The sequence below is a fragment of the Stylophora pistillata genome, chromosome 1 (genome assembly GCF_964205215.1).
Source record: "Stylophora pistillata chromosome 1, jaStyPist1.2, whole genome shotgun sequence".
In the NCBI taxonomy this organism is placed as follows: Eukaryota; Metazoa; Cnidaria; class Anthozoa; order Scleractinia; family Pocilloporidae; genus Stylophora; species Stylophora pistillata.
The window spans coordinates 30,642,646-30,659,909 of NC_142519.1; the positions used below are offsets into that span (position 1 = coordinate 30,642,646).

Here is a 17,264-nt window from a genome sequence, read left to right on the forward strand (position 1 = left end):
GTTATGCCCTCGTACACTTTGCTAGGAATAAACAATAGAGAAATAGGCCTAAAGTCACCTCTTTTAGAGCTATGTAACTTTTTGGGTACAGCTTTCCCTTTACTCAGCTTCCATCGAGGAGGGTAAATTGGGGATTTTAAACTACTTCCATTACATAAGACAGGCCAACTGCCACAGCATCTCCTTCAAGTTTGAGTCCCCTTGAGGTAATGTTGTAAGGGCCACATTCTTTTCCAGGCTTAACTCTTTTATCGATAACCCTTTTAATCTTGTGGAAATTAAGTTGTACTGGCTCAATAGTAGGTGTAATTTGGTAAATGTGCTGATGTTCATTACCACTGGTATCTGTTAGAATATCATTTGCAAGCCTCTCACCAACTTTAGAGAAGAAGTCATTGAAACTGTCAGCCTTGTGTTTAAAATTTATTGTAATAATTCTATCCTCATTTTTAATTGCACTCACATTGCCTTTTGATTTGCCTTGCATTTCACCGGAAAAGGATGCTGCTATAACCTAAAGATTTAGGAGAAAAGAAACAAATCTGCAAACACATTACGTTATACTAACAAATGCTATTAAAGCTAAACCCCAACGTTGTTTTTAATCTGTGCCACGAAAGAAATAATAATAATGATAGCATGAAATAGAGCTTCACGACTTCTTTTAGTTGTTAAACTATAAAATGAAACGTACTGTGTTAATGATAAACGAAGGAAAGAAAGATGAACGAAAACTGAAAGAAAGCTGAATCACTCAAATATACCTAAACTGTGGAAAAAAGAAAAAAAAAGGCGAAGTGTTAGTGACCACCCAAAAATCCAGTTTCGATGCCGGGCTATTTCTCGTTCGCATTCTTTTCGCTTTTTTTTTTTTAAAAAAAAGATGGAATGTCTACGAAAGGCAGAATATAATTTTTTCTTTAACTGATAAGAACTCTCATTGATCTTGTTATTTTCTTGTTTTTTTCTTTCTTGTCTTTTTCGTATGGCGCGAACCACATAATCTCTGGAATTTTAGGAAATTTGCGGTTCGACCAGAATATGGTCTTTCATTCTTTTTCTCTTTCTTACTCTCCTTTCTTTCTCCCTTTTTTCTTTATTTCTTTCCTCGAAAACTTCCCGAGTTCACAAATTAAACTCGACAATTTTCCCAGAACATGACCGCTCTCGCTCGCCCCAGGCTCCCTCCCAAATCGAGGCACGATTGCAAAATTGAGGCTCGATTGCAAAATCGAGGCTCGATTGGAAAATCGAGGCTCGATTGGAAAATCGAGGCACGATTGCAAAATCGAGGCTCGATTGCAAAATCGAGGCACGATTGAAAAATCGAGGCTCGATTGGAAAAACGAGGCTCGTATGTCGAAGCTTGGCAAAATGAGGAATCGTGGTCGTTTTTGATCAGGTGCTTTTGGGCTCGTTTCCCGGAAACCGTGAATGATCCCAGTAAATTACATCAATAATCAAAACGAAATACGAGACGCCTTTCAATCGTGGCCAAGGGCTAAACGCTTGCTTCGACCTACAGATGGAGATCAGGAGGAAAAAAGCGCGTGCTTGGCGTCAACAAACCGGGCGAAGGCTTCGAGAACACTGCAATTTAGGTCGGCCAACGTCTCCTACACTACTTTTACTTCTTCATTTGCCAGTCCGCTGCTAGCTGGAGTGAACCCGATTAGTTATGTTCGTGGCTTCTTATCACCGGTAGAGGAAATCGGCCCGGATTATCGAGTGTTTCCGCACGTTGGTACAACGCAACAACAATAACAATAATATGACCACTTTTATCGGTAACATGGTCAAACACGAGCGGGAGTGCTTGATATATCAGTTAACGATTTCCCGGATCCTGTAGGCAACTTAACAAAAACATCTTTCTCGACTAAAACGTTTCTAATTGCAAGCTTCTGGTGAGCATTAAGCTCGAAAATTTTGACCTTTGACGACGCTTTGCGAAAAGCTCCTTCAAGCACCGCCATTTGTCTTGTGTTTTCCACATGAGGATCGCGATAGAAAACGATATCTGATTGGACGAGTCTCAAAAGGTGAGTCTGGCGCGAAAAGGTTCCTGAAAATGGAACCCGAGCTGTGATTGGCCAATTCGGAGAAAGGAATGTAGTGCGGTTGTCAGCAGCCGTTCTTTTGGGGGAGCGTTGCGTGACATCCAAAAAAAACGGCTGCGAGGGAGACTACATAGTTAAGCCACCGAATTTATATCAGATTGCTTAAAAACCTTTCTAGTTTGCCAAGAAAGTTAGAATTTGCCCTCTCAATATATTTGAAGAGGCGAATTTTAGCATATTTTGACCACTATAAGTCGCCATCGGCCGATGGCCGTAAATAACCTTTATTTAGACGTTAAGTTTTGGGATTTGGGACCTGGTTGATAACTCTATCCTACACAGCCGTTAAGTTTACACCTTTATAGGCAAAAACATGTACGTTTCCGATTTCAAAAGTTATGACCATTTCAGAATCAGCACATGCACGAACATTCGCGATATTTTCATCTACACTAAAATCGAAACACTGGAGCAGATTTCGTTATAAATACAGCTTACCTTCGGCGCATCTTGGTTTTATGTGAAATTTCAGATGTTCCTTGCTCCCCAAATTGGTGAACTTAATGATAACTCCAGCTAATAACTCCAACTTCAGCGGTCGGCATCTATCGACACTCTTCTTTAACTGGTTGTTGCGAAGTACTGTTGAAACTTTGGATCGCTGCTGCATTCTCTTCAAGAATCAGTCATATCACTCCACAAGTCTATATGCCGAAGTTTGGGGGCTAAAATTTGGAATTTAAAGCTGAACGATAGCACTATGGAACACAGCCGTCGTTCCGTTTTCACAGAGGTCCGCATTAACCATTGCCGGTGAACCTGCTGGCACTTTATTTTTTCTGGAAGGCCTGTAAGTGTAGTATGGCATGCAAGTGCTTTTTCTAAAGAAGAATAGCGTCAGTCTGTAGCGAGTTTTCAGCGAGGTTGAAAAAGCTCTCAGAATGTAGAGGTGACATCAATGATCATCTACAAGCATGTCCTTTAGGTCAGCTTAGAGGAAAGGTACAAGAATATGAGCTTATCGTTAACAGGTCAGGGTTGCCACACGACCTTTCCCCTTATCAAGTTGAAGAACTCTGGATCTGCGAAAAGCGTTGAGGAAACATGGGTAAAAACTGGCGACCATGTCGCACTTGCCAGTACCCGCTGCACAACGGCCGGAAAAAGCAGCTAAATACTAGAAATGTAGTTCATCTCGACATGTCAAGGGAAGTTAATACTATCTTTGCACAACTCGTTCCAACAGGTTCCGTATGATTTCTATGTAAATTCTAGCTTACCAATCAGGTATTGTCCTGAAATGTGGAGCACGGTTTAAATTAAGATAAGATCTAGACATATATTGAGGTGCGGTAAATGTCAGAATTCAGTATTTTGGAATTTGATTAACATTTGGGCCAAAGCTCGTACGCAAGTGAGTATAAAACAAAACAAAAGTCAAGAATCCTTTCCTGCAAAAATTCTATCTGAGGTCAGATGAAGCCGGTTGCTGTCGCAACAGCTCCATAGTAACAGCTGTGAGAGATGTCGCAAAAGGAGTTGGGGTTGAAGTTCATAGTTATCACTACTCGGAGCCGCAGTCTGGTGAAGACATTTGTAATCGTATCCTCTACCCTATGAGGTCCTCTATTCGTGCTTACTTAAACGAAGGGCACGATGTTCTAACTGTCGTGGACATGAGAGATGCATTAACGCAACACCCAATGAAGGGAACAACCGCTGCAGTTAGCATAGTCAACGAATCAAAAAAGACTGTATAAATAACATTGAGCATTTTAGTAGCTTCCAGAACTTCGAATATGGAGATACCGGTCTGAGAGTTTGGAGATGTTATGGCATCGGTAAAGGGAAGTACATTCCATATGACGTGATTGGTATCAAGCACCAAGGTCAAACGTCCCTTCAAGCCATAGAATCTCCAGGCTTTTATGATCCTCCTGAAAAGCATGTGGTCAAGCATGGTTCAAAGGAGAGCAAGGAAACAGAGAGTACAACGCATTGTTTGAATGCTCTGTGCTTGGATGTGTTGAAGTGATCGAAACGTTTTCGCAACTAGAGCTGCACCTGGACGTTGGAAAGCATACAGTCAGCAGGTTAAGCGAGTATGATGCAATCAAAATGGACTGAGCCCTTAAGTTCTCGTCGATAGTTACCGCTGGTATCGAGTGTTCGAGCTGTTCGTCAGATTCCAGTACGCCACTCACTTCTCCCGGGGTTACTTCGCGCACTCGCCTCTACGAACAGGATGGGCCGTAGGCAAACCGAGGGTCAGTGTTAGATTTTCAAAGAATGTAAAAGAATACCTAACGGCACGGTTTACACTTGGAGAAAGAAATGGGCGGAAGGCAGACCCCGCCCAAGTTGCAGTGGACATGCGAAATGCGAAAAATGAGTCAAAGACACGTTTGTTCACTGGAGAACAGTGGCTGACAAAGAGCCAAGTTCAGCGCTTTTTCTCCCGGCTAGCAGCAATGCGACGCAAAGATCAGAGTGTGATCGGGATTTTACTGGACGGGGAGACACGTATGACCTCTGTGAACGTTACCACAGTAACACACTTCAGAAATTGCATGTGGTTTTGCTGAGAGCCATCTGTAGTCATTTTGAGATCTCTATAAAATTGAGAGACATAAAGCAGATCCTCGTAGACAAACTGTCGGACGTGATTAGTGACTGTCAATGTGTTCACAGTAGAATTATGTAGAACATGTCTTATACAGTTGCTGAAAGTGTAGAATATGCTCTACAGATACAAACTGCCTTTAGTTCCTATATCATTGAAGTTCTGAAGGCGTTGTCAATGTAATACTCAAAGCTTATAATATCTCTGACATTAAATTCTGTCGTGCTTTACGCACTTAGAATTCATAACTAAATCAGTGAAAGATAGAACCTAGTTTGACGACATGTCAAGCAGTATCTGATACACGATATAGGCATCGCACTGAGCCTTGCTCCTCATGTCAAAATTATTTAAGTAGTTTGATTTTAGTTTAGGTGAAAAAATTGCGAATGCCGGTGCATGTGCTGATTCAAACGGTCATAACTTTTGAAAAAATGAAAACGTACAGGGGTTTTTGCATACTTTTGCTTACAAAGGTCTAAACTTAACAGCTGTGTAGGATAGAGTTGTCAACCAGGTCCCAAATCCCAAAACTTAACGTCTAAATAAAGGTTATTTACGGCCATCGGCCGATGGCGACTTATAGTGGTCAGAATATGCTAAAATTCGCCTTTTTAAATATATCGGGAGGGCAATTTCTAACTTTCTTGGCAAACTAGAAAGGTTTTTAAGCAATCTGTTATAAATTCGGTGCTTAACTATGCGAATCAAATATTTTACAATGTTACAAAATATGGCTATTTTCAATTTTCGAGACGTTGCGACGGTCCCCACGGACTGGGAAATAATTATGGCCCCTAACGCAGTCAGAAAATTATTTCGAATCAAACCAAATCTAATTTAGATCTTTCCTAAGTGAAGTCTTTCTGTTGACAGAGTTTCAGGCAAAATTATTTTTGACGCGAAATTGACCGGGTGGAAATAAGAGAGACAGCCTCTTAAGAAGTTGACGTTTCGAGCGTTAGCCCTTCGTCAGAGCGAATACACGTTGTACTTTGAATCTCATTTCCCTTTCGAACGTTCCTAACCTTTTTACTCTTTGATTATGATCGGCCGGGAATCGAAGCGAAAACATGGATCATGAAATGATGTTTAAACCCGAGAACCTTGATTTACGAGTTATAGTCGATTGTGAATATCAAAAACAGGGCCATAGAAGGCAAGATCACGAAGCTCGATGGTCAAATGATTACGCTCCTGGCACCCCCGATTATAAAGCGAAATCATGGATCATGAAATGATGTTTAAACCCTAGAACCTTGATTTGCGAGTTATAGTTTTGTGAAGTCAGTTGTGAATATAAAAAACTGGGCCATAAAAAGCAGGATCACAAAACTCGAAGGTCAAATGACTCTGCTACTGGCACCCTCTATTATGATGTGGCTCAATGAATGAGGTCAGGAAAAATCCCTGAGGGTGTAGAGAAGCAGAATCCTTGCTGAATTTCATCTGTAATTACTTATTGTTGTCTTCTTTCCTTGTTTGTTGTACTTTTTTACTAGCTTTGAAGACAGAAAAACTGATACCTCTGAACTACGATGAAACTTTTGCCTATGGATGTTTGCACGATATCCCGATACCAAATAGTACTTTGGAAACAACATTCACGCCCCAACAAGAGAGAGCTGTACTTATGGAAATATTCGACCAAACAGCTGGTCACAGTTGGAGAAATAATGCTCACTGGGCAAACAATTCAGTTCCACACTGCCTTTGGTATGGAATTACATGCGATCAAACCAATAGCTACATTATCAGTATCACTCTGATAGAAAATAATTTGGATGGAACCCTTCCAAAAAGTTTGTGGAAGCTTCGTAATTTGCAGGGTTTGTGTATAGGTAACAATGACAGGCTTTCAGGCAATCTTATTGAAATTTTGTCTGCCAATATGACAACCTTGCTTCGTCTTGATCTTGCTTTTAATAAGTTGTCTGGTAAGATTCCTGGTGACATCTTACCTAAAATGGAGTCTTTGGTAAAAGTTCAACTTTGCTGCCAATTGGGAAAGGGCCTGTCTGGTGAAATTCCAAGAGACATTGGGAACTTGACTGAACTGCAAGTTCTCAGTCTTGGAGAAAACAGATTGAATGGCATGATTCCAAAGAGCATTGCCAAATTGAAAAAGCTCTGGTTTTTGGATCTTGAAAGTGTGAAATTTCTAAATGGAGGATTTGAAAACATCTACAATCTATCATCTCTACGTTATATGCATCTGTCTCTTGCTGGGCTAAAGGGAACTTTGCCAGACGAATTTGGACTTTACTTTCCTGCTATGATTGAGTGTCTCTTGCCAGGAAATCATTTCACCGGAGGCATTCCCTCAACAATGGGCAACATGACAAACTTGTGGCATTTGAACTTGGCGAACAACGATTTTTCTGGAAAAATACCAAAAGACTTAGGCTCAATACCCATGCTTCAAGTTGCTGATTTCAGCAGGAATCAGTTATCGGGGTTACAAGAAGGAATTGTTTTCAAGTCAAAATCCCTAGAAGTACTGAATTTGGCTGGTAATAAACAACTTAATATGACATTCAATAGCCTGTTAGAAGCAATGGAACCCGTAAATCAATCGTTGCGTATTCTTAACATAAGCGAGTGCAATTTTCTCGGAAAAATCTCCCCAAAACTGTGGGACTTTCAAAATTTAATTTCTGTAGATTTAAGTGGTAATAGCTTGTTTGGACAGCTTCCATCTCCCCCAGATAATATGTTATTTCTACTTAATCTTGACGTCTCAGCGAACAACCTTTCAGGACAAATTCCGCAAGAATTTGCAAAACTCTTAGCGCTGGAAGTGTTCGACATATCACTGAATCCCAACATGCATGAATCCAACGAGGAAAGTGGAACTGTACCCAACTTCGTGACGGTTGATTTTAAAACTTTGACGAAACGAAATTCAGATGATAAATTCAGGTGTCCCAATGCTCGGCTCAGTTACAACAAAGGACTTGTCGTGTTAGACCCAAATTACTATTTCTACCGCCTGTGCCTTTGCGACATTGGATACTTTGGCTCAGGAAGAACTTGTTTACCTTGTATGGAAGGAGGAGTGTGTCACGATCAAATGCTTCCTACGCAGTCAATGATCATTAAAGAGGGATATTGGCCTTCATCTCTTCATAAAAACGTGACTCACCTGGTGAGATGTTCGCAAGCTTTGGGCACCAGTCCCCACGTAAATACAACATGCAATCCAACAGGCGCTTGTGAATGTGAGATTGATCCTGATTGGCTTAAGGAAACGAATGGTGCAATTGACAGGCCATCCATTACTTGTGACAAGTCGTGCCTTTGTCAGAAAGGTAGTCGAGATAGGTTTTGCTCCCTTTGTGAACATGATTATTACAAACAAGGAATACTTTGTTACGCCTGTCGCAAAAGTGAAGCCAGTGTCTACATCATAGTCGTACTTTTAATTCTTACCATCCTGTTTATTATCCTTGGGTTTTTCTTTTACAAAAAGAAACGACTTCTTTCTGTTACTTTTGTCTTCTCTCAAATAATCATTTTGACCATTTTAGCGATGCTTCAAATCATTCCACCCTGGCTCCTCGAACTCAACATAATAGCTCTTTTTATTGGTTTAGCCGGAAGAGGAAAGACTGCAAGAGGAATTATGAAGACAATCGTGTTTTATTTCCAAACTTTTGATGCCTTATTGTCCAACAATGACGTTTGGCCAGTTGAAGTTTTGGAGATGCAGCGATACATTGGAAATGTTTTCAACTTTCGTTTCTCTGGCCTGGCTTGTGAGTTTCCGAGCTTGTTTACGCCTCTCGGCGAGCTTGCATCTCTTTTGATTCTTCCTCTCATTTGCATCTTGCTTGTTTGGTTGTATTTTATCCTTGGTTGCCTAGCCTTGAAAATTTTTGAACCTCACAATTCAGAAGAAAGACGATTTCGACTTCGGAATACCTGTTTACAACTCTCGATCATGACCCTTAACTTTACTTACTTTCCCATTGTGAAAAAAACAGCGTCTATCCTAGCGCATTGTGGTGAGGACAATGGCCAGCGTTATTTGAGAGAGGCACCGTGGATGGAGTGTGAAGGCAGTGACTACACCGTCCTACAGGTGCTAGGCTGGCTTGCTCTGCCGCTGTATGTGATCGGTGTGCCTTTTGGAGTGTTCCTTCCTCTCCTGCGCTTCAATAACGTAGCCAGAAGACATGGGCTGCCCCAACAAGACCAAGAAAGTTTGGACAGTTGGCTCGGTTCAATCTATTTGCCATATAAGGAAGAGTTCCGTTCCTTTTTCGAGATCATCTTTCTTCTTAGGCGGATGCTGATCGCTTTCGCGTTGTCCCTCATCACTCGTGCATCGTCCTTTCAGACGATAGCTGTTTGCTTTGTTTTGCTAAGCGCCCTGTGCTTACAGTTGTCCTTAAGGCCGTTCAACGATTCTTACAAAAATTTCCCATTGGAAAACACAGCAGAGACGTTGGTTCTCTTGACCCTTCACTTTTCTTTCATGAACGTAAGGTACGCGTCTCTGAACCCTGACTCATCTACACCCATTGTTTGGATGATTGTAGTGGTCAACGCGGTTCTAATTTGCGGAATGGTTGTTTCGATAATTTTGTTGTTGAAAAAGGCGGAAAATGCAGATGGAGGGCATGAAGAACGTGCACCAGTCCTAGGAAACGGCGCTGGAGAACAATATGGAACTTTTGAGGAGTAATTGAATAATACAAAACGTTAATTCAAGTTCAATACTGATCCTTAACAACTGTTTCCATAAAAACAATATTTATCTAGTTTCTGTCAAATGATAGGATGGACATTACGTGGCCGTGTGCATGGATACGAACGCAATTTTGTCACACTTGGTTGACTTAGCAATATTGTTGTTAAAGCATGTTAAAGACGTAGAGCATGTTCATGAAGATATGTTTTAGGAGAGGGATAAATTCTGATATTTCATTAACATCCTAGTAACAAAATATTAAACTGTAATTTTAAACAAAAATATTAAACAAAAATTTTTGGGGGGATTACTTTCTTGAGGAGTTTAGAAACCAAGCTCAAGCTAGTCAAGTACCCTGGTAAGTCGGTGTAAGTGCATACCAGCTAGGCAGTTGAATACAAGAATACTCACCTTTACTGTCTCTGTCCTCTCCACCAAACGATTCATCTCGATGAGAAAGATGCGTTGCCCAATTAAATTTATCTGGTTCCAGAGGCTGGTATCCTTTACAATTAACATATAAATTGATGATAATGAATTCTGCCGCGATAGCCCACCTAAAACAGGACCTCAACGAGGATTTCAGTATTGCGATTGTAGCTATCGATCTGTGTGTGTGTATCAGAGTGCCGGATTTCACTAAAAAAATTGTATCGGGCTCTGTTTCGGCGAAACTAAAATGAAAGTCGCGTAGCGTACTTAGAGACGCAAAAACCTCTTGTACGGTTACCAAAAAAATACAAACAAAAAGGAAAGAATTTGTCAAAAGATATTGTTATTTCAAAGAGAAAAGTAGTCGTTTGTCGAACGATGTTGTCACCTGTGATGTGGATCGCGACGTTTCGACTGCAAACTGCTTGTTTTTCTTTAGGCTATGAGGTCGAGTGAGTACGCATCACCTTTGTGCTGTGGTGCTCAGCTGTGATTGGATGGAATCCACGACTGTGAATAATAAATCTTTCGAGTCAGGTTCCCTCTGTGGTCCGCTGCCGCACGGCTCTTCAACTCTCCCGGGCCTCTGGGATTTAAATTCAACTTTCCCTGTTAATGTCGTTTGGATGAAGTCTTACATCAATTGCCTCTTTTACCTTGTGTGTGTAGAAATGGGGATCACAATCAATAAACTTTACTTCGTTCCCGGGCGGGCGGCGTCCGGCGTTGTGGGCATGCTCTGAGACGGCGGAGGTCTGTCTTAGCGAGTCGGATATCCCTGTCGTGACCCTTGATTCTCTCTTGCCTAGGTCTGCCAGTTTCGCCAATGTAAACCTTTCCATGCTCACAGGGAATCCTGCAGACTACGCCATCCTGTTTAGCCAACCGGGTCGATGGCATCTTTTAGGCGTACTAGATGTGATCGTAGCGTTGTATCTGACTTGAAAATAGCCCGTATGCGTTATTGATGTTGACAGCAGCGAAATTGTTCGGAGAGGCCTTTGACCTGGGGTGGATCTGAACTCGGTAGGGTTTCAGTGCCAGCGGTCGGTGTCTTAGTTTGGTTACCCTCAGAACGAAAGAAGAAGGATAACCATTAGAAACAAGAACAGAAGACAGGTGTTCCTTCGCATTGTAGATAACGGAGGGTTTTGTGACGAGACGTTTCGCACGCTCGTAAAGGCATTTTGCGATAACGCGCTTTACCAATTGCGGATGGCGAGAATCATACGTCACGTATTGGTCGGTGTGTGTCGGCATCCTGTAAACGTCGGTGGTTAGGCGTCCGTCAGGTTCTCTTGTAACTGCGGTGTCGAGAAAGGCGAGTTTTTTTGTTTCTTTCCGTCTCCATAGCGAAGCGAATGGAGGGCTGTTGATGGTTTAAATCTTGTAGGAAGCTTTTTAAGCTGTCACTGGCCAAGAACGAGAAGGTTTCGTCTAGACAGCGTTTCTAGGTACTGGGGTTTGTAAGGTGCCGATGTTACTGCTTGTTCTTCAAAAACTCTTCATGTAGAGTTTAGCGATAACAGCGGAAACCGGGCTCCCTATAGTTGCTCCTTCTGTCCATGCGTAAATTGATGCACTGTGCATGAGGTATATCTCAATACGAAATTTGGGAGGTCGGTGATCTGACTAGGTGCTAGTGTCGTGCGGTCAGATAGGCTGGAATCGTCTTCCAGTTTCTGCCGAGCTGCTTGTACTTGGTAAACAACGCTTCAACGTCGAAGGACACCATGACCTCGCTTTCTGAGTTGGGCACTATAAACCTTGAAACGAAGCGGACATCTGATGGTAAGAAGATTGAATCGTCGCACCAAACTGTGCTGAGGGCTATGGTGTATCAGTCAGCGGCGTTTTCTGTTGTTGTTTTCATCAGAGGACAGGGAGCCGCAGGATGACACTCTTTAACTTTCAGGAATTCAACATGAGCATTATGTACTTGAAACGAAAAGGATATCTATCAGAGATCGTCTACAACAAGATCAGAACACGACCAAAAAAGCCACTTAGAATCTGCGATTTAGCGAAGATTCATAAAGCGTGATGCGTGAACACCTTCGCATATGATTTGTCCGCTTTTCTAGCTAAAATCTTATCTCCACTAACAGGTAACTCATAATTTACAAAAAAAGACGAGTAGTATGCAGTCGAAACGTCGCGATCCACATCCCAAGTGACCATATCGTGAGACAAACGATTGAACCTCTTTTAAGTATTATTTACCACGATGAATAACCACAACCTATTTCACGATATTGTTATTCCTTTCGCCCTGCACGTAGCGCAAGGAAAGCATCTGAGTTCCTTTACTCAGGGCCCGCGCAGCAAAGACTGAGTGTGTGTGTGTGTGTGTGTGTGTGTGTGTGTGTATGTGTGTATGTGTGTGTGTGTGTGTGTGTGTGTGTGTGTGTGTGTGTGTGTGTGTGTGTGTGTGTGTGTGTGTGTGTGTGTGTGTGTGTGTGTGTGGGTGGGTGTCTGTGTGGGTGGGTGTGTGGGTGTTTGTGTGTGTGTAAGGAAGGGGGCGGGTAGGTGGTGTGGCTAAAGATGAACGCATAAGCTTCAGCCAAAAAGGCAGCGGGATGGGGCATACTTAACAGAACAAGTTTCTTTCAAAAACGTAAGGGGGGTCCAAAGGCCCCCCTCCCAGCCCTTCCCTCTCCGCGGTCCCTGTCACTATGAATCAAACCCCAGACCCTCAGCTTCCGGGCGTTTGATTTGTCGAAAGACATTTATTATTTCTAAATGGAAAAATTAGCAAAATAACACGTAACCCACCTTTCCTAAAATAATTAAAAGCTCTTTCGAGTGAGTGAGAAATCACGCTCGTTGATAAATTAATGACTGTTTTCACTTACTTCCCTTATGATCTCAGAAAATTGAATTCTAACTGGGGTTCTTTTCAGTTCGTTGGTGAGTTTTAGAAACACCACGTTTTACGCTAAAAAACGGGCTTCCTTTTCACGGCTTTTTCAATTGATGGCAGTGTCCCGAGTTCGTCAACAGTTAGGTGTTATCATTCATATTCTCGTTAAATTTTATTTCGCAGCCATCCTCGACCATCTTTTGTAACGCTCTTGCAACATTTCGTGCATCGTCTATCCCACAGTGCAGCCGCCCTTCAAATTTCAAACCAAGTTTCTTGACCATGTCTTTAAGAGTCCCCTCTTTCACTTTGTAAATATTTCTGTACAATTTTCTTAGATTAATCCACTTTCTGGCGTACTCGGGTATAGGAATGGAGCAGAGTTCGCACTGCTTCGAGAAGAAACGCTTCATATCGTCAGGGCTAGATTCGGAAAAAACGAAGAAAGGAATTGCTATAAAACCTCTGGTAGCCCCCCTTTCTCGTTAGCCCCCCCCCCCCCTTATAATCTACGGTCTTGAATGAGCCCACTCTTTTAGTCCTTCCGTCACTCAAACCAAAAACTGTAGTGTCGTTTGTCGTTTAAGCAATCCATCGTGAGTTTGTAAGCCCAACGTCTGCAACCTCTGCATATTCATCAATCTATTTCTGCCTGGGCGAGACACCATCACGGTGTCTCTCTCAGCCCTGTAGTATATACGGGTACCTGTCACTCTGGTTATAATTAAAGTTTTAGAAACTCAGCACAGGAAGGGGAAGAAACATGTACGAGAAGTAAACTCACCCATCAGTAACAACAGCAAATTTATATTTCGATCCAAGTTTATGTTTTTCAAGCCATTGGTGAAAGTTGTCAAGGACTCCTCGGAATGTATCAGCAGTATCCACCATTTCCTAAGCAGCAAAACAAAATAAGTAAATATTAATTAGGCATACACTACACGTAATCCAGTCATCTGAGAGGAGATAACGTAAACTACTAATCAATGCAACGGACTCTCGATAATACATTCAAAACTACTGTCACAAACACACAAATCTAACTGTGGCAATGAATCTATCAACCTGAAGTGATTAACATGAAACTTCTCCCTCTAACCTCCTTACATTATCCACCAAATGGATAATGAGAATACTCCATTGTCATCTTGATCTAACACCAAGTTTTTATAACTTATTTACCAGAAAATGTGTAGCAACTAGAGCGGAGAATTAACAATCAGATCTTGAGAATTAAAGCGTTAACTGAGGTAACACAGTAAAACAACTGTCTTGGTCAGAACTGTTACTTCCTTTGATTCATTTCCAGGACTCGATACTAACGGTAGCCAACTAGTCACAGACTAGCAGAAATTCAGTTTTGGCTTGTGGTTTTCGATTTCCACTGGCCCGTTTGGCTAGTAAACAAACTGAAATTGTCGTGACATCTTAGTTACCAGTAGCCACTTGGCTAGTGAGTTGAAAAGTCAGTTGTATACTAAAAAAGATTAATTAAACCCTCCCCCCCCCCCCAAAAAAAAAAAAAAAAACACTACAGTACCCAATTGCTTTTCTCTTCGGGCACTCAGATGTTTTCCACCAGCTATTTTTAGTAAAGACTGGTTGCTATGAAAAGCCTACATCCTGCCATGAAGGATCAGTTAGCAGTGTGAGCTATGCAGACTAATTTTTTTTTCTGTAATAGTTTATTTATTCCATCTAACAGAACATTACAATACTGTTACTTCTATGGTCCAGCATGGAAAAATTAGAATAAAATTATAAATTTAACGTGGAAACTAATTAATATACATTAGGACAGAAGCATTTTGATTGATATTAATAATTTTGTTTTACCGAAGAAGGTTCTCAATGTCTAATATCTTTTCAAATTTAAAAACAAACTCACCAATATCACATGCTCTGAAAACATTTTTTGGTAGTATAGGTAATAACTTGCTAACAATAAACTCATACTAGACTCATAATGCTTAATGAACCATTTGAAAAATAAATTCCATGTTGCAGTGTATCTGTTCAGTATTACAAGTACAGTGAAACCTCAATTTAATGAAGTGCCAAGGGACTGGGTAAATTGGTTTGTTATATTGAGGGTTCATTATATCTAGGTTCTGTGGCATACATTTTACTGTAATTTTAGCCAGGCTGAAACTGAAGTATTGTCTGTTATACCAAGGACTTTGTTATAAAGAGGTTCATTAAACTGAGGTTCCACTGTACATGTACAGTAGATCACAGATGACCTGAAAGAATGGTATGAACATGGCAGATGAGGTGCAGCTGAGTGTGTCATTGATGTTCTTACCACCGAGTCTCCTGTGATTGATTTCTGAACAGAACCATGGCAACATTGAATCTGTTTGTTTTATGTAATAAACACCATGATGCAAAAAGTTGGTAATAGTGACATCATAGGTTTGTTCTCCAATAGATCATAAGTAAGAACCAATAATGAAGAATTCAGCTTATTATATAAACAAAAATCAGAGCACAAGACTGTTTACAAGGACTCCAGTGACAGAGATTCAAGAAATTACTTGTAGGTATAATTAATGAATAATAATTTTTTAATAGGTTGACTTTTATTACCTGAGTAATTCCAGTTAGGCCCTTAAAATAAACAGAACTTTGATAATTGTGGCTTATCTTGTGGTTTCCAGTACTCGTGAAATTCCGACACCTGAAGAGATATGTGAAATTGGTGTTAGCTCAGTCCCGAATACGAACAGTAGCTACATAGCATGTTAAAGTGCTACATGCAGTATCAATCATTAGCCCCAAAAGTCAAATTTGGTTGAGTTACCATTAGGAGTGTTCACATGACTTGAATGTTTAAAAAAAAAAACTGATGGTGGCACACATTTTCTTTAATTCTGAAATACCAATATAACCAAATGCTAAGGCTCATTTTATACTCCTAATTAGCCCTTTGGAGGGTTAGAGAATTAGGGCCTACATGTATATGAAAACTACCTTGTGTAAATCTGGTTCACCATAGTAAAATACAGTGTATCCCTGTCACTTTTTTCACCCAAGTGGCAGATTACAATAGCAAGGAAGGAATTAATGCAATAACTTAAACTTTCAACAACAGTTTTAATAGTACCCTCTTCTTGTAGTAAAATCAATGAAATATATTTGATCTTGGAAGGTAATACCTCTCTAACCAAAAGGAGTGCCACAACAACAAATTCCAAACCAATACTAATACCCATCAACCCTATCCTATTCCCTTGGAGACTGTTTGTTTGAACAAAAGTCACTGCAGTAGATTTTTTGCAGCATTGTTTTTTTACATGCTTTTTCTCAGGCCAGTAAATTATTTTCAACAATACCAAGAGAATCTTTTTTTACATGCTTTTTCTCAGGCCTGTAAATTATTTTCAGCAATACCAAGAGAATCTGCAGCATTATCAACATTAAGACAGCTACAGAGTTTTCATCCTAAATGTTATGTTACCAGGAGGCCATAAAGAGAAAAACTCCAGGATTAGGCAGACGTTCCTGGATCTAGTTTGCCTGTGAGAAACTGCAAGTTGTGGAATGCTTTATAATATATGTTCCATTTTAAAATAAATTAACATTCAAATTTGTTGGATTTGTATTTCTAAGTTCAAGGAAGGCAGAAATGAAGGGAAAAAAATAACTCAAACTACAGTAGTTTAAAATCATTTTGAACTGAAATTGCAGGCATTACGTTTCAATTACTATGGATATGTTACTATAAAATAGTGAATAATACACATGTGGTTTTAATACCTCCTGAAAATTAAAGAGAGTTAGCAAATAGATGTTCTTGCAAAGTTCACAAACCTTTTCCTGTGTAACTGCATCCAGAAGTACTGCAGGAAACTCAATTATCTCATGGATGTAGTCTTTTGGGTCATTCTCTACACAAGTTGCTTCAAAATCTATGACACAGTCGAAATGAACCTTGTTTATTCTCTTTTCTTGCATATGATCTTCTGGACGCTTTTGGAGAACTTCCTTTCTTCCTCTACAAAATAAATCAGAATTGTTAGATTACCACACTTAACTTTCTTCTTCGCGATGAAAGAATTAGCTTGGGGCATCTACATGTGGTAGATCAAAATATATAGTTGCAGGAAGATTATTTGTCTCATCTTCGATCAAGAATTTTATTACAGTGTGTGGAAAAGTACATCATCTCTTTCTAAGAGATATTGATGGTCTCTAAATTTTGCGTAATTTGTCAAGGGAGAACTTTAACGACATTTTAATGCCTTCCTAATCCTTCCAAAATTTCCTTATCCCCGTTCCCTTATCCCAAGGTCAGGCTTAGAACAGCACCGTTGGACCGAGTTTGTTGATTTGAGTTAATTTCAGGTCACATATATACTTTACTGCACTCTCCGCGAATCCAACCCAAGCTTTTCCAGTGTTTTCGTGAGTTCATCCTTCTTCATCTTAGAGATTTATCCATCTGATAGGGTTATTTCCCTAAACACTGGACGATCATAGAGGGGAGCTTTCCTGTTTTCCGTACTTTCGTTTTCACTTCTATCTACACCAAGAAATCCTTCCGCCATTTTGCTTGTTTTCAAATTAACCGCTGATCGCATTGTCTTT

The 17,264-nt window shown here is 40.5% G+C and overlaps 2 protein-coding genes and 1 pseudogene across 2 annotated transcripts in view; 1 reads left to right on the forward strand and 2 right to left on the reverse strand.

The window, feature by feature from the left end:
- Positions 1 to 9,689, forward strand: part of LOC111331773 (putative leucine-rich repeat-containing protein DDB_G0281931) — an 81,393-nt gene extending 71,704 nt beyond the window's left edge. The window contains exon 2 of the mRNA XM_022936947.2: positions 6,186 to 9,689. Within this exon, the coding sequence (XP_022792682.2) occupies positions 6,186 to 9,373 (3,188 nt within the window). The 3' untranslated portion in view covers positions 9,374 to 9,689. The remainder of the gene's footprint in view (positions 1 to 6,185) is intronic.
- Positions 9,690 to 10,259: 570 nt separating this feature from the next.
- Positions 10,260 to 11,546, reverse strand: LOC148742077 (uncharacterized; annotated as a pseudogene).
- Positions 11,547 to 12,520: 974 nt separating this feature from the next.
- On the reverse strand, positions 12,521 to 17,254 carry LOC111331774 (3'-5' exoribonuclease 1). The gene is given in 5 exon segments (XM_022936948.2): positions 12,521 to 13,097; positions 13,459 to 13,568; positions 15,264 to 15,287; positions 15,289 to 15,354; positions 16,488 to 17,254. Coding segments are annotated over 5 exon segments (627 nt in total). The 5' UTR covers positions 16,632 to 17,254; the 3' UTR covers positions 12,521 to 12,814.
- Between the last annotated feature and the right edge of the window lie 10 nt (positions 17,255 to 17,264).